The 23,495-nt window shown below is 42.4% G+C and overlaps 1 protein-coding gene across 3 annotated transcripts in view; it reads left to right on the plus strand.

Moving 5' to 3' along the window:
- The window catches only part of Clcn5 (chloride voltage-gated channel 5), a 154,585-nt gene that overhangs the window by 124,644 nt on the left and 6,446 nt on the right, over positions 1-23,495 (plus strand). For all 3 annotated transcript variants that reach the window (NM_001414393.1, XM_039099512.2, NM_017106.2), the window contains 10 exons: positions 421-572; positions 3,062-3,161; positions 7,750-7,937; positions 11,938-12,060; positions 12,648-12,854; positions 17,069-17,149; positions 17,380-17,922; positions 20,097-20,283; positions 21,687-22,085; positions 22,236-22,452. In NM_001414393.1, coding sequence (NP_001401322.1) covers positions 421-572; positions 3,062-3,161; positions 7,750-7,937; positions 11,938-12,060; positions 12,648-12,854; positions 17,069-17,149; positions 17,380-17,922; positions 20,097-20,283; positions 21,687-22,085; positions 22,236-22,452 — 2,197 coding nt within the window. The remainder of the gene's footprint in view (positions 1-420; positions 573-3,061; positions 3,162-7,749; positions 7,938-11,937; positions 12,061-12,647; positions 12,855-17,068; positions 17,150-17,379; positions 17,923-20,096; positions 20,284-21,686; positions 22,086-22,235; positions 22,453-23,495) is intronic.

Below are 23,495 nucleotides of genomic sequence, written 5' to 3' on the forward strand. Positions count from 1 at the left end.
TTCAAGTCTCCAACTGGGTACAAAACTACCTCAGAGGATTAAATTACTGCCTTGCTAAGTATAAGGTGGTTCTTGATGTAAGACATTTGCAAAGCCTCGAAGTCTTTCATCCCCTTCCCATGAACTGAACCCAAGCTGCTCCAAGCTCCATGTCTTCTGTTCTATAGATGCCTTTTCCATTACACATCAGGTCCTGTCACTTCTTTCTAATGCTAGTACTTACTGTCCTGGGTCCCTGTCCACTCACTAGTACCTTTAGTTGCTCCTTATTTGAGCCTAGATCACAGAAACTTGTGAATGTGATAGATATCCCCACTAGGTGATTGCATTGCACCTAAACTGTGGTCCTCAGATAGTTTAGGGGGACATTAAAAATGTTGACTGTCCAATGAACTAATATCTGTTTGCACTTCAATACAGGGAACAAGTCATACAATGGTGGTGGAATAGGCTCTTCAAATAGAATCATGGACTTCTTGGAGGAGCCAATCCCCGGTGTAGGGACCTATGATGATTTCAACACAATTGATTGGGTGAGAGAGAAATCTCGAGACCGAGATAGGCACCGAGAGGTAAGGCAATGATGGTATGTGAGTAACTGTTTGCGAACATGGGGGAGGGCGGTAAAGAACTAACTTCGTCGTATCCCTTCCTATTCTCAGCCCCAGGGCCGATGGAACCCAACCTCTATTGTCAACATAGGGTTCTTCTTTCCTTTCTTTTCCTTTTGATTTCTCATCTATTTGAGATAAGTCTTCCTCCCAAGTTTAGGCTAACCTGAAACTCACTTATGTAGCACACACTGACCTCAAATTCCTGGATACGCTTTTGCCTCCCCAGTGCTTGATTAAGAGACGAGAGCCACCATACCTGGCTCCATTTTGTATGATATTTATGATTTCATCCTTGGTTTTTGTACTTAGTGATTTCTTTTCCTGTAGGATGTTGTTGAAAGGGACACTCACGGTTTAGAAATGCAGAACATGCCTTTGTATAAGTGAAAAGGAGTGTTTGAGATTTTCTTCTGCAGTCACATCTCCCTTTTATGGTGTTTTTCCTCTTAAAGCAACGTCTCTAAAGCCAAGGAAAGTAAATGGGCCTCTTTCAAAGGAATAAATAACCAAATTACCCAAACCCAATACAGTACTGAAGAATATGGGTTCACCTCCATATGATTATAGCTCTTGTAAAACCATAAAACCAAAGTAAGTTTAAGCATACAGTACCAACAGAAACCACAAGACTGATCAAAGTCATATCCAAGATGTTAATTTAATGTGATAGGTATTTAGAGCTCTGGTGTAGGTTGTTTACATTGGACAGAAGAATTTCATCACCTCTCTTCTCAGATAACTGGGAAATTTTCTCAGAGCCATCTGCCAAGGTCCTTTGATTCTTTATTGTTATTATTTATTGAGACTTTATTCAGGCTAGCCTAGAACTCACTGGGTAGATAATCTAAACATATAACTCTTGATCCTCTCCCAGATTCTGACAAGGATTCCCACAAACACCTGAAGCCTAGAATTAGGTTGTCCCAGGTACAGGCTTTAAAAAATTTCTTTTTTGTTTGGGGATGCAGTACTGGTGATTGAATCCAGGGCTTTGCAAAGGCTAGGCAGTACTCTGTTGGTAAGATATACCTTAAACCCTCTTCACTTTTGATTTGGAAACAGGCTTTTACTGTTAGTCAAGTTGGCTTTGAACTTACTTACTTGTACACAGGTTTAGCCTAAGCCTCCCAACTGATTTCATTCACTTCCTTTGTTCTGTATTTCTTCCCTCCCTCCCTCCTTCCTCTTCTCCCTCCCTCCTTTCTCCCCCTTCCTTCCTTCTTTCCTTTGAGACAGGGTTTCTCAGTGTTACAGCCTTGGCTGTCCTGGAACTTGTTCTGTAGGCTGGCCTTGAACTCACAGAGAACCACCTGCTTCTGCCTACAGAGTGCTGAGATTAAATGTGTGCTGTGATCACCTGCCTCAGTTTTCTTTCTTTGATTCTGTTTTTCTTTAATCTTGTAATTTAGTGTAGTGTAATATAGTGTGTGTGTGTGTGTGTGTGCGCGCGCGCGCACAGGCACACATGCACATGCCACTGGACCATCTTGATGGCCCTCAAAATACGTCCTTTTGATATTTTATAATTTGTTATTCTTTGTGATGTTGCTGCAGATGAAGGTGGGATAAATCAATTCTCAGGATAAGAACTAGTGTTTTAAAGAAGGGGAAGTACCAATAAGGATACTGGCAGAATATTGGTCTCAAAAATATGGACACAGGGGGTTGGGGATTTGGCTCAGTGGTAGAGTGCTTGCCTAGCAAGCGCAAGGCCCTGGGTTTGGTCCCCAGCTCCGAAAAAAAAAATATGGACACGGGCCAGTAAGCTAAATAAGTGTACAGAAGTACTCAGTACGAAGTCTGATGGTTTACGTCTGCTCTCTGGAACCCACATGATAGAGAGAAAAGACTTCAGCAAGTTGTTCTCTCTCTCTCTCTCTCTCTCTCTCTCTCTCTCTCTCTCTCTCTCAAAACTTAAATCTAAAATAAAACAAAATAAAATGATGAACACTATGGCTTTAAACTGACAATGGTGAGACTTGAACAGTCAAGCCGTGTGTTTGCGCTGATAGCGTCAGATACACTTGCTGGTCTCTGAAACTGAAGGAGGCCAGCACCAATACCACTTAGTGTCTGGGGTCACTGTACCTTTCCAGATTTGTGGGATCAAGGCCTAGGAATCTCCTCACTGAATCACAGCCCAGGCGAGTAAACTTCAAGTTGCCACTCAGCTCTGCTAGTGTTCGCTTATTCTACGAAACAGTCTTCGCTGTGCATCAACTCTTCTCAGACAGCTGGCATCCAGGGTAGAAGTCTGCAGTCCATAGGCTGACGGTGTTAAGTGGGGTGGACCTTGGATATTACAACAAATTGATGGAGTTCAATACCATCCTTGGTGAATTGGCTCAGTTAAATAATTCTCAATTGTTCTCTATTTCCAGATAGTTTACATTTTTGGAGATGATGGAAAGATGTTTAGAGTGTACCAATGTTTTCTTTTTTCCTAGATTACCAATAAAAGCAAAGAGTCAACATGGGCCTTAATTCACAGTGTGAGCGATGCTTTTTCTGGTTGGTTGTTAATGCTCCTTATTGGCCTTTTATCAGGTATGGTAAACCAAAGCGTTCTTTAATTTAGTGTACATCCCAACCACAGCTTTTCCTTCCCTTCCTCATCTCCCAGTCTCTCTCTCCCTCCCTCCCTCCTCCTCTATCTCCCTCCCTCCCTCCATCCCTTCCCTCTCCTCCATTTCTCTTCAGAAAAGGGGAGGCCCCCTATGGATATCAACCTGCCTTGCATATCAAGTTGCAGTAACACTAGGTTCATCCCCTATTGAGCTAGAGGGGCAGCCCAGTGGGGGAAAGGGTCTCCAAGGCAGGCGACAGAGTCAGCCACAGCTCCTGCTCCCACTGTTAGGAGTCCAAACTGCACACACATATGTGCAGGCTAGGTTAGACCCATGCATGCTCCCTGGTTGGTGGTTTCAGTCCCTGTGAGCCCCAATGGGCCCAGGTTAGTTGATTCTGTGAGTTTTCTTGTTCTGTCCCTGACCCACCCCCCCAGCTCCTACAATTCTTCCTCCAATTAATTTTTTGAAAATTAATGTCCCAGAATTGTAATGTGCCCCTTTTGAATTCAGGCAAGTACTATGCTCTCCCATCTGAAATGAATTGCTGCTGAACTTTTGGAGTCGCTGTGTCCCATTTGTAAATGAGTTCTAACGCCAGTATCAGCTTCCTCCAATCAAAGCAGAAACATATTTATTTAAGCGCACTTTGTCTGCTGTACGATGTCATGATCATTTTAAAGTAGAAGCCGGCCCCAGTCTCTCCCTGCTTGTGTGGAAGAGCCCTTTATGGTGACACAGCTTTTTGGCATATTCTGCGTGGGGTTTAGAAGATGCCGTGATGTTTTGTTGTTCTTGTTTCCAGTTCTTGGGATAAAAGCCCACATTGATGTACATGCTACGCAAGCGTGTACATTAGTCTACCACAGAGTCACCCCTACAGCCCTTCTTAAGACAGGGCCTCATTATTTCTCCCAGGCTGTTCCTGCACTCACTGTATAATGCAGGTTGGATGGAACTGTGAGGCGCTCCCTCACCCGCCTTACTGCTGATATCACAGGCAAGAACTACCATGTAGTTCTTACTGTCTCTAAAGCTGTCACTGCCTCTCTCATGGTGGTACAAGAAGGCAAATTAAGATCCTACCCCCAGGAACTTATTACATTTTTTCATGGTTTCTGAGTGGTATTATGGAAGCATATTTTCCTAAAAACTCCATCAACTTTCTCTGGCCACCCCAAACACTATGTCTTGAGTGTCCCTTATCCAAAGTGCTGGTGAGATTGCTCAGTGGATAAAGGCGCCTGCCACCAAGCTTGATGGCCCAAATATGATTGTTTCCAGGACCATATGATGTCACGTGATGGATGGAGAAAACCAATTATTACAAGTTATCCTCTCACTGTTACACAAATTGTCCTCTGATTCATATATGCACCAGGACCCCCCTACACACACATTCACACACACAGAGTATATGATGTATACTTTGTCTGCAAATATAGCTTACAGCAAGTTCTAGTGTAAACTTCCACTCCTATGTGGGAAGCAGTGCTATCAGACAAAGAGACCAAGAAATGCACCCTTGTTGCATTAAAGATGGTACCTAGACACATCTGGAGTCTTGAACTAAAAGGAAGTTAGGTGGGAAAGCTGGGAAACCTGGGCAAAGAACTCACTTTGCAGCACACTTAGGTTTCAGAATGTCTGCTCTGCCACTGGTAGATTGTGGCTATGGACACGTTTCTTAGCTCCTGGAGGCCCTGGTGACTGATCTGTGAGATGGAGATAGTACATTAAGTATTCAATTTGAGGACTCCATGAGATAAAGCACTCAACCTAGTACGTACATGGTGATGCTGCTCTTATCACTATGGCAAATATGAAATGGTTCTTTCATCCCGAGAATTGCCTGGGATAGAGGCTGCAAGATGCCTTAACAGGGGAGGATGCTTGCTCTCCAAGCCAGGCCACCTTAATTTGATCCCTGCAACCCATGGTGGAAGGAGAGAGCCAACTTTCAAAGCTTGACCCCTTGTTTCTATGTATGAGTCTACATGTACATGTGTGTGCATATACACAAATGATATAGAAAATAAAAATTTTAAAAAGAATCACTTAGAATAAAGGTTGGCAGTCTTTGCTTTTTTATTACAGGGGTCAGATGATCCTAAATATTTTAGGAGTCGTGAGTGAAATGATCTCGGTAGATCTATGCCACTCTGCTATTGTGGCACACAAGTAACTGGATACCATAGGTAAACAAATAAGGCTGGCTGTTACTGGGACGTCTTTACTGACAGATGTAAAAGCTGGACAGGATTTGGCCCTCACATTTGCCAGCCCATGGTTGACAGTACTCAGCCATGCCTTCCGGCTGGAGAGAAGACAGTTTGAAGCCGGTCAATAATAGATTGTGAGTAGTCTATAATGCCAAATATTGTAGAGAAAACAACAGAAGGAGCATAAAGGAGGAAAGGTCATACATTTGGTGACTAGAAACACTTCAGCATTCTCAAAGAAACCTCAGCTACATGTTGGGAACCAGATCTCAAGTGTTGATAGTCACTGGAAAGAAAGGAAGGGCAAAACATTGGTAGGTAGCGTAAGACGCAACACTATCCTTTGGGGGTGGGGAAGACTAATAAAATCTATAGCTCGAGAAGAAAGAGCCATTTGTAAAAAGGGAGATGTAGAAATAAAGAACACAGGACAGAAGATAGCAGTGCTGTGTAAAATACAAAATGCACATGTGAAACAGCCAGAGAGAGCAAAGCATATAACTAGAAGGCCTTGTTAATTCTGTGAACCCAGGCAGTAAATGGAATAAAAGTTGGAACAGAAGTCTCAGGGCTGGAGTTGCCAACAGTAGCTGTTAGAAAATGCTCGATTTGACTAGAGCACTCAAGTAGGCGGGAACCCTTGTAGCACTTACCAAAACATACACATAACATGGCCTTTTTCACCCAACAGAATGTAAGCACAATATCTTCCACTGTTTAATGTGTTTCTTGTCTTTACGTAGCCAGTGACTCTTTTTCCCTCTCGTACACACAGGACATTTTGTTTTTAAATGTTAGAGACCCATAACAGAAACAGTGTGTCTGAATGGATCAGTCTGGGGATTCGGGGCTTGTGAGTTTTAGAACACCTTTACCATTTTTCCTAAAGCACGATTCTGGACCATTTAATTTCTCTTGGCCAGAGTTTCTTCCTTTAACTGGCACATGACAGCCAGAAGTAAAGTACTTTAACTATCTTAGTGCCCATCAGTTTACCCGTCATAGTACTTACGGTCCCACTCTTTCTTTTGTTTCCTTTCTCGTCAATTCCTTTAAGGGATATTCTGTATATGCTTACTTGGTGAGACTGAAACATTTTTTGAGAATTTTCTTCTGATTCATTTTTTAAACATTTATTTATTTACTTTCCATCCCAATATCACCCTCCCCCAGTACCTCCTCACGCAGCTCCTACCCCCATTCCCTCTTCTCCTTCTCTGAGAAAGGGACCCCCCTTGGTATCCTCCCACCTTCCTGGTTCATCAAGTCCTTGCAGGACTAGGCACATCCTCTCCAACTGAGGCCATACAAGGCAGCCCACTTAAGGGAAGGGGATGGATAAGCAGGCAGCAGATTCAGGGACAACCTTGGCTCCAGTTGGGTGCCAAGCTGCACAAATACTGAGATGAATTTAGTGTGTTTATACCCTAGGTTTAGTAGACATCCGAAGTGTCTCTGCATCCATCCAACCTGTGCACACAACATTCTATACCGCTATAAATGTAATGTCCTTAGCTTATAGTGCCTCCGTACCACTGTGCAAGTCCTTCTTGTCCACGGTGCACATCCTGCTGTACAGGATTTGCCTGTCACCCACAGTCCCCATCCATTTCCCTCTATAGGCATTGCAAATTCTTCAGTGTGGGGAATTTTTGTTCACTCAACCTGATGTGAGGGAAAAATCACATGATCTTTTTGTTTTTTGTTTTGAGATGGGGTCTCGTTATTTAGCCCTAGCTGGCATGTTGAATAGACCAGGTTGGCCTTGAACTCCCAGAGTACTGGAATTAAAGGCCTAGCAAGTCACATGATCTTTAACGAATTACTTCTTTTATGGATGCCAGTCCTAAACTATACCAAAGCAGTCCCTTCATTATGTCTAGTAAGTCCCAAGACCAAACTCTTCCCTCTCCCCCAAGTGATTTGCTTTCTCCCTTGTTCCCCCAAGTATACATAGTTCACAGATCCTGGTGTTTCTTTTTAGTTTTTAATCCTGTATATATGTTTGTGTCTGTATGTGGGTATATATGTATAAGTGTGGGTGCTGAAGATACTTGGAACCCAGAAATATTTCTAGAGCTGGAGTTACAAGCAGTTATGAGCTATGCAATGTGAGTGTTGGGAATTGAACTCAGGTACTCTGTAAGAGTAGGATGTGCTCTTAAGCATCTCTTCAGCCCAACACTCGTGTCAGGGTAGGGGTAGTAAGTGAAATCTCAAGCAAGCCAACAATCAGAAAGAAGTTCTAGGTGAACTAGGACTGACAGAGCTGTTCTAACTCCCTAAGGGAGAATTTCAGAAGTGGGATTTACCTTTTTTCTTTCCCTTTCTTCCCAACTAAAACAGGTTCCTTAGCTGGCCTCATAGACATCTCTGCTCACTGGATGACAGACTTAAAAGAAGGGATATGCACAGGGGGCTTCTGGTTTAACCATGAGCACTGCTGCTGGAATTCCGAGCATGTCACCTTTGAAGACAGAGACAAATGTCCGGAGTGGAATAGCTGGTCCCAGCTTATCATCAGCACAGATCAGGTAATGTCCAACGCTGACTTCTGTACCACTAAATGTCATCCTGATATGCCTTTCAATTTTTGTACTGTACTCCTGGCAATTAGGAAATCTTCCCCTATTTTCGTTCATGGAAAAGAAAGTGGGGCCAGCTGTCTTCTTTTGTGATTTAAGTTCAGCCCTGTTTCTGTCGAGTAAGACATGTTGGAAGCATTTTCTGCTTATATTTAAAAGTTTGGTTTGTTTTAGAGAAGTCTTCTATTTCTTCTACTGCTTAGCTGTTAGTACATCGTGTAGCTAAGGCTGCCTTTCTCGAACAGTTTCTATAGAAATGCCACAGATCGACAACAGGTAAGATGTAATTTCTAACAAAACGTTATGCAGTGGTTTAAAACATGTCCATCATATAGAAACACAAAGTAGTTTATCCCTGAGCACTGAATTAGACCAATTAAAAGGTATATTTGATGTCAAAATGCCAGAGATCTAGGAAATAAAGCTGTCCAGTCTCTTACATTTTTTCAGTATATTCATTATTGTCTAAGCAAGTATTTTTCAACACATAATAATTTTGTGTTTCAGCTTCTTCCTTTCTTTCAGTACTTTGTTATATGTCAGATCTCTCCCATTGAAAAAGCGTACAAAACAAAACAAAACAAAACAAACCTTTTAGTTCTCAGGTTTACTAGTAGAAACCGGTACCCCTTGAACTCCCTCTCTATTCATCTGTTCTGTTAGTGAGGTAGACGTAAGACCAGAATATGTGCTTCTGCTCTTAAAATGTATCTTTCATCTGATTGCATAGAGGCAAGGAGTAGAGTAAAGGTCACTAGCAGCGGAGAAAGGAAGGGGACAGAGAAGTTGTGTAATGAAGAGCAAATAGAGAGGAGAAAGGAGTTCTACAGTTCAAACAGCAACAGCACTGTAACTGTACTTTACAACAACTAAAGATCGATAGAAGGCTAAGCATTGGGCCCCAGGCCATGTGTATTCTAGGTGACAGTGAACCATATCCCCTTCTTACATAGTTTAAAAGGAAGTGGAGGGAGTTAGAAAGTTTCAAACATAAACATGACATGTTTAAGTAAGTAAAAATGCTAATATCCTGATTTGATCACTCTACCTTATATATACATGTATCAAAGTATCATACTGTACTTTAAAAATCATACATAATTGTAAATCAACAAAAATAAATTTAAAAAAATTTAACCATTTACCCTGTTCATAAAACATTTGAAATGTTTTCTTGAATCTGCTAGGTGAACTCTCTACTCATGACTGGGATCACCAACCCATTTCATTTCTCTAGCTATATATACAAAATGATAACCAAAAGCAGGAGGGAGAGAGGGAGAATGAAAGAACTGGAATTTTGTGATGATGTGAGTCGGTGCCTTGTGCTGTCCCTGAATAACTAGCCCTTCATCATGGGTCTGTTCCACAGTTCCTTGTAAAGCAGAGCTTGACATTTGCTCGAGCTGCAGATTTCTTTGGCTCTTTTTATGAATGAAATCATTGCCCGGGGGGAAATAGTCTGTGACGCTTTAAGAAGTCCTCTGTTGCCAAGAGTTTGGCCTCCTGGTCTCTGCCCTTGGCCAGCTTCTGCTGGTTTCCTTTTCACTGCCTTTCCTCTTTGTTTCCCACCTCGGGGGTCCACTGGCTCAGCAGCTACTCTTAAAGAACAAAGAAATAATTGTGCTCGTAGGACCTAAGATCATGGAAAAGTTCTGTCAAATTCGCAACTAAGAAACCTGCAGAGTCCTGATTCTCCATGTCTAGGCCATTAAATTCTCACAGTGCTTGATGTTTGGCAAAGTTGGAAGTCCACTGAGCTTCATGGACTTGTCATCTAAGTAGAACCCCTGGTATTAAGTATTCCTTTCGGAAGAGTACCACCGTTTGCCAGCCCCTTAATGTTAATGAATCATTCTTAGTGAGGTGTCCTACTTCATTATCATACATACATGCACATTACACATACATATCAAAAGTGTATTCTGTCCATATGAAAATAAGTATTCCCTTTTTATTCTTTGGAGCATCATGGAATTATCAGGGTCAGATAGCTTGTACTCATGAACTTCCTGGCTGTGTCTGTGGTAGCAGTCTCTCTAAGATGTAATCATTACATGTGGAATGGTTGTTAAAGGCTTAACAGTCTATAATGGTGGTTACAAAGGCAGGGAGGGATGGGAAATGGTGAGAAGGCAGCCAAAAGTATAAATTAGCAATTAGGTGGGATAAATAAGTTTAGAGATCTAATGTGCCACATGAAAACTCTAGTTGAGAATTCCAACACTCAGGAGGCAGAGACAGGCCTCTGTGAGTTCAAGGACAACCTGTTCTACATAGCTGGTTCCAGGACAGCCAGGGCTACACAGGCAAAACTTGTCTGGAAAACAAAAACAAAATGAAACCAAACAATGAATACTAAAGACTGAAAATGTCCTATACATTCAAAGAAGCATAATTATGGAGGGTGACTATAGTAATCATTTCATTATGCATATATGTATTAAAATATCCAGGCTTGTGGGCTCGAAATCATTGAGCTGTGAAGAGTGTTTGCTGCTCTAGAGAAGACCAAGGTTTGATATCTCACCCACCCATATCCAGCAACTCACAGCCGCCTGTAACTCCAGCCCCAGGGGATCTAATGCCACGATCTGGCCCCCACTGGCACTTACATTAACATGGTACACACACCCATGCACACACCCTAGAGCTGGACATGGGAAGTGGAGATAGGACGATAAACAAGTTCAGGGGTGCCCTCTGCTACATAATGATTTCAAGGCTAACACAGGTTACATGAGACCCAGTCTCAAGGCAACAAAATCTCAACTAAATAAACAAACATAGGAGTATAGCTCAGTGGTAGAACATGTGTTTTAGTATGTGTGAGACTCAGGGTTAAATCTTAAGAATTCAAGACTGAGACAAAATGGAACAACACTGCCACCAAATATCATGCTCCTTACGCTAACCATGCTGAGTAAACAGTTACCAAGAAAGAAAACAATGTTTCGAAATTTTAGTTAGTATAATCCGTGAGAATTTAACACCAAGGTAGGGAAGGGTAATGGAATGTTGAAGCCCATCATCACTTTAAATATGTAGTCAGAGTTCACCCACTCCAGAAACTAGGGAGGTTATTGTACTCCTTATTAAACTTGACATGGAATCATACAATAAACACAATCAAACAATAAAAAGTCAATTGGAACCAGCTAAGGTTTCCGTGTGCAGTCTCAGTTCTTGGGAGGCAGAGGCATGAGGATTGCTACAAGTTAGAGGCCAGACAAGGCTATATATCAAGAGCCTGCATCAAAAACTAACCAAGCCTTCTCTTGCCAAGAATTTGGCCTCCCAGTCTTTGCCTCTAGGTAGAGGCAGTTGGATCTCTATGACCTCGAGGCCAGCCTGGTTTACATGACAAGTTCTAGGACAGTGGTTCTCAAGGTGTGGGTCACGACCCCTTTAGGGGTTGACTGACCTTTCCACAGGGGTTGCTTAAGACCATCTGCATATCAGATGGGTAAGGGTAATGGGATGTTGAAACAGGAAATGTTGAAGTTGTATTTACATTACGATTTACAAGAGTAGCAAAATTACTGTTAGGAAGCAGCAATAGAATAATGTTATGGTTGGGGTCACCACAGCATGAAGAACTGTATTAAAGGGTCACAGCATTAGGAAGGCGAGAACACTGTTGTATGGCAACCAGAGCTGCAGAGTGAGATATTGTTTCAAAGCCAAAAGTGAATCATGTTTGAAGACTTCGACTTTTCAATCCTCTGAGAATTTCCTTTGACTACAGCAAGGCATGTGATTTTCAGTACCAAGGGACCTAATGGTGTTTCAGTAGTTCCTCAGATGAATAGCCTGCAAAGAGTTGTTTAAGAAATTCACTATTGTTCATTTTCGGCCTGGCCTGTGCTCCTGGGAAAAGGTCACTGAGAAGAGTTGCCCACCCAGCTACCTACACTAAACCAGCGTCTGTCTTTTTGTCTTTTTCCAGGGAGCCTTTGCCTACATAGTCAATTATTTCATGTATGTCCTCTGGGCTCTCCTGTTTGCTTTCCTCGCTGTCTCTCTTGTCAAGGCATTTGCACCTTACGCCTGTGGTTCTGGAATCCCTGAGGTGAGTACAGTAGGAACCATTTTTTTTTTTGCCAAACTCTGTGCATTCTTGCATATACTATAGCTTGGTTACTGTTAATCAGGGTCAGAGTCTGATGGTATTTCCAGTCCACCTAAATTTCCTTTAAGTCTCCTGTCAGCCTGGGTCACAGAATTTGGGCTAGAAGAGGAAAGATGGTGGCCCAAATCCCATACCTAACATTTTGGGCCTTAGATTGCTTTCACTCAAGCACCTACAATATTAGTTCCTGGCTGCTCCCTGACAAAGTCATAGTTCTTTGGCAAATACTCCAGGCTATATGTACTCCTCAGGCTGTTTCTTGAACATTGATCTTATCCTCAGAACCTGCTTCTTTGGCCATCCCCTCTCTTCCTTACAACACTCTTTCCAGCTGCCACACAGCACTTTACTCTCCCCCAAATCCCTGGAAGTTCGCATTTCTCCCACACTGAGATCCCTCTTGGGACAGGTACTTATATATTGCTTGCTGGGGAGAGATAGAGTTCTCGTGAGGGGTATAGATTTTGACTGTTTAGCCTTGTTTATTTATGTAGTCTGTTTTCAATCTTTCTGTGTTTGGCCTGCAGATCAAAACTATCCTGAGTGGTTTCATTATTAGGGGCTATTTGGGTAAGTGGACCCTTGTCATCAAAACTATTACTTTGGTGCTGGCCGTGTCATCTGGCTTGAGCCTGGGTAAAGAGGGCCCCCTAGTGCACGTGGCTTGCTGCTGTGGGAACATCCTGTGCCACTGCTTCAACAAATACAGGAAGAATGAAGCCAAGCGCAGAGAGGTAAGGACCTTAATGACACTCCCCACCCCCTGCAAACACTCCCCACTCCCAGGAGCAGAAGAGATAAGAATTTGGGGGTTTCACTCGGGTAAATTCAAATAGCTTTTGGTTCAGCGAGTTCAGTTCTAGGAGTCCATCGTCTAGCCAGTCAGCATGTGTATATCCACAGGTGTCTAAGGATATCAATACAAAGCTTTTAATATTGTAGAAGTCTCAAATTAGAAAAAGGTCATGAAATAGGGGCTTGATAAAAACTGTGTTCTGCTCACATCACAGAAAACTATGAATCCATGTAAAAGAATGAGATGGCCCTAAGTATATTGACATGGACTGTTGACATCAGACTGCAGAAACTGCTGTTTATGGGATAATTTGAGTAATTAAAAATATGTTTCTATGCACTTATGAAGAAAATATCTAGGGCTGGGGTGATGTGTTAGTCAATCAAGTACTTACCTTGCAAACATGGGGGCCTAGAACATATTTTTTTTAAATCTTTTTATTTTATATATGTGAGCACACTGTCACTGTCTTCAGACACACCGGAAGAGGGCATCAGATCTCATTATAGATGGTTGTGAACCACCATGTGGTTGCTGGGATTTGAACTCAGGACCTCTGGAGGAGCAGTCAGTACTCTTAACCACTGAACCACCTCTCCAGTCCCTAGAACCCAGTGTTTCAAAAAGTAGCACATTTAATCCCAGCACAGGGTGTGTGTGTGTGTGTGTGTGTGTGTGTGTGTGTGTGTGTGTGTGTGTAGGTGGAGACCAGCAAACCTCTGTGGCTCATTGGCCAGCCAGTTTTGTCTGCTTGCAGGTACCAGGCCAATGAGAGACACTTTCTCAATGTACCACGTGGATGGTGCCTGGTGCGAGTTCACTTCTGGCCTCCCCTTGCACATACATTTGCATGCACTCACATGCGCATACCTGTATGCATGAAGATGAACATCCGCAAAACCCCAGAATATTTGGAAATGAGTTTATTGTAAACTGTGAACAACGTGTACTTATGGTGCATGGGAAAATAAGGCAGAGGGAAAGAAGTGAGGACTTGAACTCATTATTGTATGCATATATATGTGCTAAATTTTTTTTAAAGTTACAGTAAGGACTGGAGAGATGACTCAATGGTTAAGAGCACTGACTGCTCTTCCAGAGGTCCTGAGTTCAAATCCCAGTAAGCACATGGTGGCTCACATCCATCTGTAATGGGATCTGATGCCCTCTTCTGGTATCTCTGAAGAGCATGACAAGAATACTTACATAGAATAAATAAATAAATCTTTTTAAGAACTTACAGAAAATGGGGGTTGGGGATTTAGCTCAGTGGTAGAGCGCTTGCCTAGGAAGCACAAGGCCCTGGGTTTGGTCCCCAGCTCCGAAAAAAAGAACGAAAAAAAAAAAAAGAACTTACAGAAAATGATAGACTTGCTGTGGCTAGAGGAGTAAATATAAACAGCGCATTTGAAATGGCAGAGTTTTCTTTGTTTCTTGCTACTAAATGCCACACTTGATTTAGTTCCTCCCTGTGTTAGATAGACCACCCTCTGCCTGCCTCTTACTTCAGCTCAGCTAAACTGTTTCCACTGTAGTATTTCTGTGCCTGTGCTAACATCAGCCAGGTGTTAATGTGCACTGTTTTGAGGAGGAAGAATGTTCTAAGAAATCGTCCCAAGTCATTGGTTGCTTTTATTGTGCAATATTAAGAACCTAAGGAAGCAGTAGTTCTTGCTTTATTTTCCTTGAAGGGTCCAAAAAAACTATGGATGAAATAGGCCAAGGCCAAGATCATTTCATTAAAAAGGACCTCTTATAAAATTGGAACCTAGTGATTTCTCCTGAAGGAAAAAGAAACACAAAAAGATTAACCACAGGCTCTGGAAACTGAACTGCTGGAGTTTTTAAGTGTGGGCTGTTAAGTAGGGAAAGTTCCTGGAACAGTCAGTAACGAGAGGAAAGCAAGCAGGAGTGGTAGAGAGCGTGTGAGGAGATTGTCATGTGGGAGAAGAACATAGAAGCTATGTGAAGGGCTGGAGAGATGGCTCAGTGGTTAAGAGCACTGACTGCTCTTCGAGAGGTCCTGAGTTCAAATCCCAGCAACCACATGGTGGCTCACATCCATCTGTAATGGGATATGATGCCCTCTTCTGATGTGTGTCTGAAGACAGCTACAGTGTACTTATATATAATAAATAAATAAATCTTTAAAAAAATGAAGCTATGTGAAATTAGACAAGTGAAAGACAGCAACAGTATACATATATATAATAAATAAATAAATCTTTTAAGAAATGAAGCTATGTGAAATTTGATAAGTGAAATCATGAAAAGAACACCATTCTAAGGGGCACAAATGGTGGTGGGTATCACTGCCTTACAGCGATGGAGTTGAGCTAGAAACTAGATTTCTTATAAAAGCTGAGATGTTATTCTGAAGCTTGCCAGATGTGGACTCTTCTGAACAGCTGGATCTTCAGTCTATTTTCCAGAGCACCGATATATCCCTAATGTTTTTTCCTGTGGTGCTGGGGTCTAAACCCAAGGCCTTGTGAAAGCTATCTTATCTGGTGGTTCTTAATAGCCGCACAGCGTGTTAGGAGCAGCGGCCTTATCAGGGTGAGCAGACCTGTGGAAATAAAGCAGATGCGAGTGGGAAGGGGGTGCAGAGATTCCATTCGCTAATAGAAAACTCAAGAGTCCTGTTCCTCCCTGCCCCGCTCCTATTTCATCCGAAACCCATCCAGGAAATTCTCCTTTTACAAGTTGAGTTTTGGCTTCCCTCTCTGTCTCAAAGGACAGTCTTTTGAGCTACGACTTTTCAAAGCTCTCAAGTTTTTGAAAGTTAGCACCAGAGCATTCCCTTCTTGCCCTCCTTCATCTCCCTAGATGGTCTGCCAGTCCTGGAGAAACAGGAACTAGGAAGCCAGAAAGCCACTTATTTTGTCCAGAAATTCTTAATTTTGCTCAATTTTATCTTTAACATATGCTTTGGAATCATGTCTCTCCACAGCTACTAGTATTGAAGGAAATGACTTGTTCCTATTCATTCTAGTCTGTTCACGTCACTAGTGTGAGCCCTGCACATTTCCCATGCCCACGCTTCCACACACGGGGCAATCCTTGTCCCCACCCCCCTTTCGTCTATCTTTCCTGCTGATGCTTTATTCCCTCCACTTCCCTTGCAACCTGTCTCCTCTGCCTCCACAAGTCTAGTTGCCTCCCTGTTTGTGTTTCTACAGGCCACTGAGACTGGACTAGGCTACGGGGGTAGGCGATTGTAAACCGTAACTGCTCTTATGTTACTAGAGCCGTCTATAATATCGCATTTAAGGTTTCCTAAACTGGCCTCGGGAGAGAGCCCACAAGGCTTCAGCCCTACACAAAGACCTGCATACAACCCAGGACTGCTGAGAAGTGGGGAAAAAGCATCTGCCACAGGCCAAGCACAGCAGTTGCTTATTCAGTGCCAAGCAGTGAGCTCAGAAAACACACACGCTATATAGAGCATTATACAGACTGAGATACAGGTTCGACTTAGATATGTCTGTGTGCATACGTAGGCATGTGTGCATGTAATAAACATTAGTATAAAAAGGAGGTCATAAATTTGAAGGAGAGCAAGGAGGAGTATATGGCAGTTTTTGGAGAGAGGAAAGGGAAGGGGGAAATGATATAATTATAATTTCAAAAAATAAAATAAGCCAAACAGTATGCTTGTGAAACAGCACAGCAAAGTACTTGTCAGGGGCCTCAGTTTAGAATTGAACACATGCCTCACTCAGAAAGTAAAGGCTGTTTGTTTTTGTTTAAACACATGAGCAATGTATGTTGTCAACATCTAGCATTTGCACTCCAAGGACATATCACTTTTTATGTTATAGATCATGTAAATTGTGTATTTTTGCTCCTTCTAAGATTTTTTATTAAAGTATAAGTACACAACTTCCTCTCTCTCCTTCCCTCTCTCCACCCTCTTCTATCTGCTCCACTCGCTCCTTCCCAAATTGATGGTTTCGTTTTCCTCTGATTACACGCGCACACATTTCAGTATAACCTGTCGACTCCAATTAGCATTGCTTATGTGAAAGTGGTTAGCCATGTAGGTTTTTTTTTTTAAATTCTTTGTGCCTGTTAACATTCCTTTAAAAATGTGATTGAAGGTAAGGAAGCCATGTTATCCCATTGCTGATCTTATGTTTTGGATTGTAGGTCTTATCAGCTGCAGCAGCTGCTGGTGTATCTGTAGCCTTTGGGGCCCCTATTGGTGGAGTATTGTTCAGCCTGGAAGAGGTAATGACTTCTGTCTATAGAGCGTGCACATACCTTTATAGTAGAAATCTTGGCCACTATTGATGTATGTTGCAGTTCCTAGGTGTTCTACCCAACTTGGTCCTTTGGCACGTAACCAGAAATTTCTGGAAAGTTTTCAGTCTTCACTATAATGTCATCAACCCCAGCATTTCATTTGAAACAGTTTTGGCATACTGACTAAGTTTCCTTTCTTGCCTTCTGTCTTGTAGGTCAGCTACTACTTTCCCCTCAAAACACTGTGGCGTTCCTTCTTCGCTGCTCTCGTGGCAGCATTCACGCTCCGCTCCATCAATCCATTTGGAAACAGCCGCTTAGTTCTATTTTATGTGGAGTTCCACACCCCATGGCATCTCTTTGAGCTCGTGCCATTCATTGTGCTAGGCATATTCGGTGGCCTTTGGGGCGCTCTGTTTATCCGCACAAACATTGCCTGGTGTCGGAAGCGTAAAACCACACAGTTGGGCAAGTATCCTGTTGTCGAGGTCCTCATTGTGACAGCCATCACTGCCATCTTGGCTTTCCCCAATGAATATACCCGGATGAGCACAAGTGAGCTCATTTCTGAACTGTTCAATGACTGCGGCCTCCTGGACTCCTCCAAGCTCTGTGATTATGAGAACCACTTCAACACTAGCAAAGGCGGTGAGCTGCCTGACAGACCTGCTGGCGTGGGAGTCTACAGTGCCATGTGGCAGCTGGCTTTGACACTCATACTGAAAATAGTCATTACTATATTCACCTTTGGCATGAAGGTGAGACATTCTCCCGGTGAACTCTGTGCGAATGTTCTGTATGGATGTGGGCTTCCTATAGTCCTGTGTGGTGTCAGATTTCCCCAGAAGCCCCTTTAGCTCCAAATGTTCTCAGGACGTGGTGGACAATGCTAACTTTGTCTCAGCTTGCTGGTACCTTTATTAGGTCAAATGCAAACCTCACCGATGAGTTTTTAAAAGAAACATTTTTTTTTCCTTTTCTATGTCGAAAAAAATTTTCCCCACAAAAAGGGCAGTGGGGTGTTCACGCTAGATCGTTTTCTATTAAAATACAATGTCTGACTAACACACTGTTAGTCCTCATAGGGTCCATGTTAGAGTTAATTAAAGAAGCTTGATTTTAGCCTGAACTCCGTGAGGTTACCAACGCTCTACCATCTTGACCACATTTTAGTTTTTTAGCAACTTCTTAAAGTTCAGCCCAACATGGCTAAGCGAAATTTTTACAGTTACTGTCAGTGCTTACTTGTTAACCAGCAGAATCCACCACACATGCTAATATTAAAGTATTCAAACTATCAAAATCATAGACGACTGACCAGTGACATGGCTCTGCAGTACTTGCCACCAGGCCTGTAGATCTGAGTTCATTTCCCAAACCCACATGGTAAAAGGCAAGAATGAGCTTCTGAAGTTGTCTTCTGACCTCCACATAAACATACCACACACACACACACACACACACACACACACACACACACACACACACACACACACCACAAGAAGTGTAAACATCCATCTAAGCACATCCTTACATGGAGAAGCTACAGAAGTTAATCGTGTACATGCAGAGAAGTACAGTTGTCCCAGGAGTAGGTCTAGTGCTCTATGGCAAAGTGACAAGACCTATAATGTACTTCATGTTTTAGAAAAAGAGAGAGGATTTTGAACGTTCCTAAGACAAAGATATAATGAATGTTCAAGTGACAGATATGGTAATTATCCTGATCCAATCATTGCCTGTCATATACACATATCCAATTCTTACACAGTACTTAAGAAATATGAACAATTGGTATGTCTTACTCCAAAGCACATCTTTACCTTTAATACTTGTTATAATATCCGTGTTTGAGAACAAATGAAAACAGAAAATCAGTTGAAGTTGCTTCCTCTCTCCTAGGTTTTTCCTCTTCTTTGTTTCCTCTCTTCTGTGCCCTATTACCAAACTGTCCCCTTTCTTTTCCATGGAAAGATATTTGAACCAGGGATGGGATAAAACCCCAGAAAGTTTCAGGGTGTTTCTTGGGTTAATTTCAACATTGTTGTTTCACGGTTTTATTTAAAGGGAATCTGTAGCTCCTCAGACATAACCATGTTCACTTGTGTTCCAATGTCCCGTACACACTAAGAACCCTAGCTGTTCCGATTGTGCTTACATCACTTCCTTCCTTTAACAGTAATAATTCCTAGAAGCCAAGAATCAAAACAGGAAGGCAAATGGATGTTCCCTGTTTGGGTTAAGCATGCAGCTATAGTCACTACCTCATTTGAAAATTCGGTTTAATTTTCTGTTGTGTTCTTAGAGGGTACATGGAAACTGCCTGTGCCCTCTTTTTGGTGTGGGTGATGGGTTAGGATGCAATGTATGTGTCATTATTTTATGAAAATACCAGTGTTAATATTCACTAACTCTTGACTTTGGGTAAATGGCTTAACCTCTCTAAACCTTGGGGGGTCTGTCATTGGGGACTAATAATATCTAATTCTTGGGGTTATTATAGAACATCTATAAAATCTTATCTGTAGACCATCTAGCATAGAACACAATAGTCAACAAAGAGTAGATTGTTGCTGATACAAATTCAGAATTGGGGGAAATGTCTGCATATATGAGAAATTCCATCTATTTTCCTTTTTCTTTGGGAAAGGCCTAATTTCTGCCTCCAGTTTTGTGTTGGTCTGGAGAGTTCAGGCTGTTGCCTGATGGACCCCGAATCAGGGTAAGCGTCTTCGAAGTCATCCTTGCCTGCACGTCCCAGAGAACCTCTAGTCCCTGTAGTGTCATCTAAGTCGTTGCAGCCACTTGGTAGCATAGTGCTTAGTTAAAGTGTCGTTGGCCTGTTTGCTTCGCAGAGGGTCAGTCCTCTACCCTACCATATGCCAAGAACGGCGTCGTTTCTCACTAACCACCTTGTGCTTTCTCTTTGCAGATTCCTTCTGGTCTCTTTATCCCCAGCATGGCTGTCGGTGCTATAGCAGGCCGCCTTTTAGGAGTCGGAATGGAGCAACTGGCTTATTACCACCACGACTGGGGCATCTTCAATAGCTGGTGTAGCCAGGGAGCGGATTGCATCACGCCTGGCCTTTATGCCATGGTGGGGGCTGCCGCCTGCTTAGGTGAGTAATGTTTGCGTCAAAGAAGTCACCCCAGCAATGACATACAAATGAAGAGTGCTAAGAAACAGCGGACTGCAGAGTGGGTTTTTTTTTTTTTGTCATGATTATCCATTTCTTCTTCGTTTACTATTTCACAAACATTTTTAACCAAGATAATTTTCATATCTCGCATAGGGGAAGTCATCAGAAATCTGGACAAAGGTAGCTGCCTAAGAATGTATATCACAGTATTATTTATAAGAACAAAAATTAGGCATGTACTTGTAGTCAGCCGGTGAAAGGCTAAGCCAGGAGGATCTCAAGTTCCATGCCTGCCTAACCTACATAGTATGACCTTGTCTGTACACCAAATCAGCCCCCATGCCCACCAATGAGAACCAACTGAAAGCTGAACATTAGGAACTTGTAAAATAAATTATGCTCCCACCATATATTATACAGCCCTTAAACATGATTCTGTTCTGTTTAACATATATTTTATTTGTGTGTGGTGCTAGGGCTTGAAGCCAAGCTATGCTACTTGCTAGGCAAGTTCTCTACTTCTATATTCTAAGTCTTCTTTTCCTTTTATTTTAAGACAGAATCTCATTAAGTTCTTCTGGCACGCACGTTTTTGTCTTCACCACTTGAGTAACTAGGATTGCGGACCTGTGCCCCAAGGCTGCTGCTATGTTTAGCATCTCTCGATGTGATGTTGATTTTCTTTCTCCTCCATTTAGTTTGTGGCGGGAAGGGGGAAACCTGTGTCTTGGAGGTCAGACTTAGTTTATCAGACTGGACAGCCAGGCGCTTTCCCAATGGAGCTTGCTTGGTGCCCCAGCCTTGTAATATAATTTTAAATTGGTAATAATGTTGAATATTCCAAACATACAATAGGAGAAAAGTATGGTAAGGAACTACACAAAATGTGAGCTCACATATGTAAAAAATACATGTTTTTGAAGTCTTTTTTTTCTTTTTTTCTTTTTTTTCGTAGCTGGGGAGCCTAGCAAGCGCTCTACCACTGAGCTTAATCCCCAACCCAAAATACATGTTTTTGAATTGGAGAAAAACTTGAAATTTTTTACTCTGCTTTTATATAGAAATACATGGTTTTGTATTGGAAAAAACTTGTAAACTTTATTCCGCTTATTGTCAGCAAAATTTTCATAAATGAGCATGCACTATTAGGGGGAAAAAGCACTGAGTTTTTAAAATAAAACCTAGAAGGCTGCTTCTGCTTCATTATTTTGAGAACTTGAAATCCCGTCTGCTGGAGGGCCTTGCTCTGCTGCAGTCTGGAATGTACACGGTTGCCAAAACCCTGTCCTAGTATCCTGTCCGTGCTTTTCTGCATGGAACCCGCAGCAGGCTTGCAATTGTAATGACTCGTGTGCTTTGCTTCCTGTCTGTTTTCTCCATAGGCGGTGTGACTCGGATGACTGTTTCTCTCGTTGTCATAATGTTTGAGCTCACTGGTGGCCTGGAATATATTGTACCTCTGATGGCTGCAGCCATGACGAGCAAGTGGGTGGCAGACGCTCTTGGGCGAGAGGGCATTTATGATGCCCACATCCGTCTCAATGGATACCCCTTTCTCGAAGCCAAAGAAGAATTTGCTCATAAGACTCTGGCAATGGATGTGATGAAGCCCCGGAGGAATGATCCCTTGCTGACTGTCCTTACTCAGGACAGTATGACTGTGGAAGATGTAGAGACCATAATCAGTGAGACCACGTACAGCGGCTTTCCGGTGGTGGTGTCCCGAGAGTCACAAAGACTTGTAGGCTTTGTTCTTCGGAGAGATCTCATTATTTCAATTGGTAAGGATGCTTTGGAAAAGGGATAAAAGAACTTGATAACTGGGCATGAAATTGAGGAGATGAGAGGGAAGAGAGAGAGGTCCAGTTAAGGGACCAAATGGAGAACTAGCGCTTTAACTTTCAACGTTTCATTTTCTTCTCTTCGCACAGAAAATGCTCGGAAGAAACAGGACGGGGTTGTGAGCACGTCCATCATTTATTTCACGGAGCACTCACCCCCAATGCCTCCATACACGCCCCCTACCCTGAAGCTTCGGAACATCCTGGATCTCAGCCCTTTCACTGTGACAGACCTTACGCCAATGGAGATCGTAGTGGATATCTTCCGCAAGCTGGGACTGCGCCAGTGCCTGGTTACACACAATGGGTGAGCACCCTTGACTGAAGGTAGATTGGAATGTGGGAGAAACTGAATAGAGAGGTAAAGGGGAGACCCCCCGAATTAAACAAAGACTTTAGGCCTTTGGGAAACCTCAAGAAGAAGGTAGACATGATTAATGGCCTTCAGGGAAGAGAAAATGTTTGAGAGCCGCAAACTTATTAGCTGCATATCATCAGTAACTCAGATTTCTCTACCAAGAAACTGTGCTCTTCTGCACGGGTATCACTGAAATTGGAATGGTGTCTGAGATGTACAGTGGTCCCTCCAGCCCTTGAGAAATACCTTCCAAGATCACCACTGGAAAACTCAAACTGTGGCTAGTACAAACCTTCATATATAATGAGTTTTTACTGTATATTCATACACCTATGAGAAAGCTTAATGTGTAAGTCACATAGTCAGTAAAAATAAGAAGTATAAAGTAGAACAATTATAACAAGGCACTGTCATAAACGTTTTGGTAATGCAGAATTCCCCTTCCTCTTAAAATAGCTTATTGGACTGTGGTTTCCAACTATGATTGATGTTAAGTAACCAAAGTCATGGTTACAGGAGAATGTTGACCAGGGTGGTGGCACATACCTGTGATCCCAGCCCTTGGGTAGTAGAAGCAGGAGAATCAGTTAGTTGTACAAGGCTACCCATAGCTACGTAGTGAGTGTAGGCCAGACTGATCTACATGAGACACTGTCTCCAAAACAAATGAAGAATTTTGTACTTGACTCTTGCAATCCCTTTGTTATTTTTAAGGACAAAAAATAGATAAGTTTCAGTGAGGTCTAATGGTCCCTCTAAGGCCCCTGACTGAATAGATGGTAGTGACAGGCAATAAATCACAAGTCTTTGAACTTCAAGCCCAAGGCCTTTTCTTCCTGAAATACATGCTTTCTAACAAAGAAGCCTGCTATTATGATTGGGAAAGAGCACAGGCTGAGGAGCGAGCGTGTTGGAGGGTTTTCTTGTTTTTAATACTTTATGTTAGCCTAACAACTCTGTAAGAACTAATACTTTATAAGAGCTAAGTCAGT

Source organism: Rattus norvegicus, chromosome X (genome assembly GCF_036323735.1).
Source record: "Rattus norvegicus strain BN/NHsdMcwi chromosome X, GRCr8, whole genome shotgun sequence".
Lineage (NCBI taxonomy): Eukaryota > Metazoa > Chordata > Mammalia > Rodentia > Muridae > Rattus > Rattus norvegicus.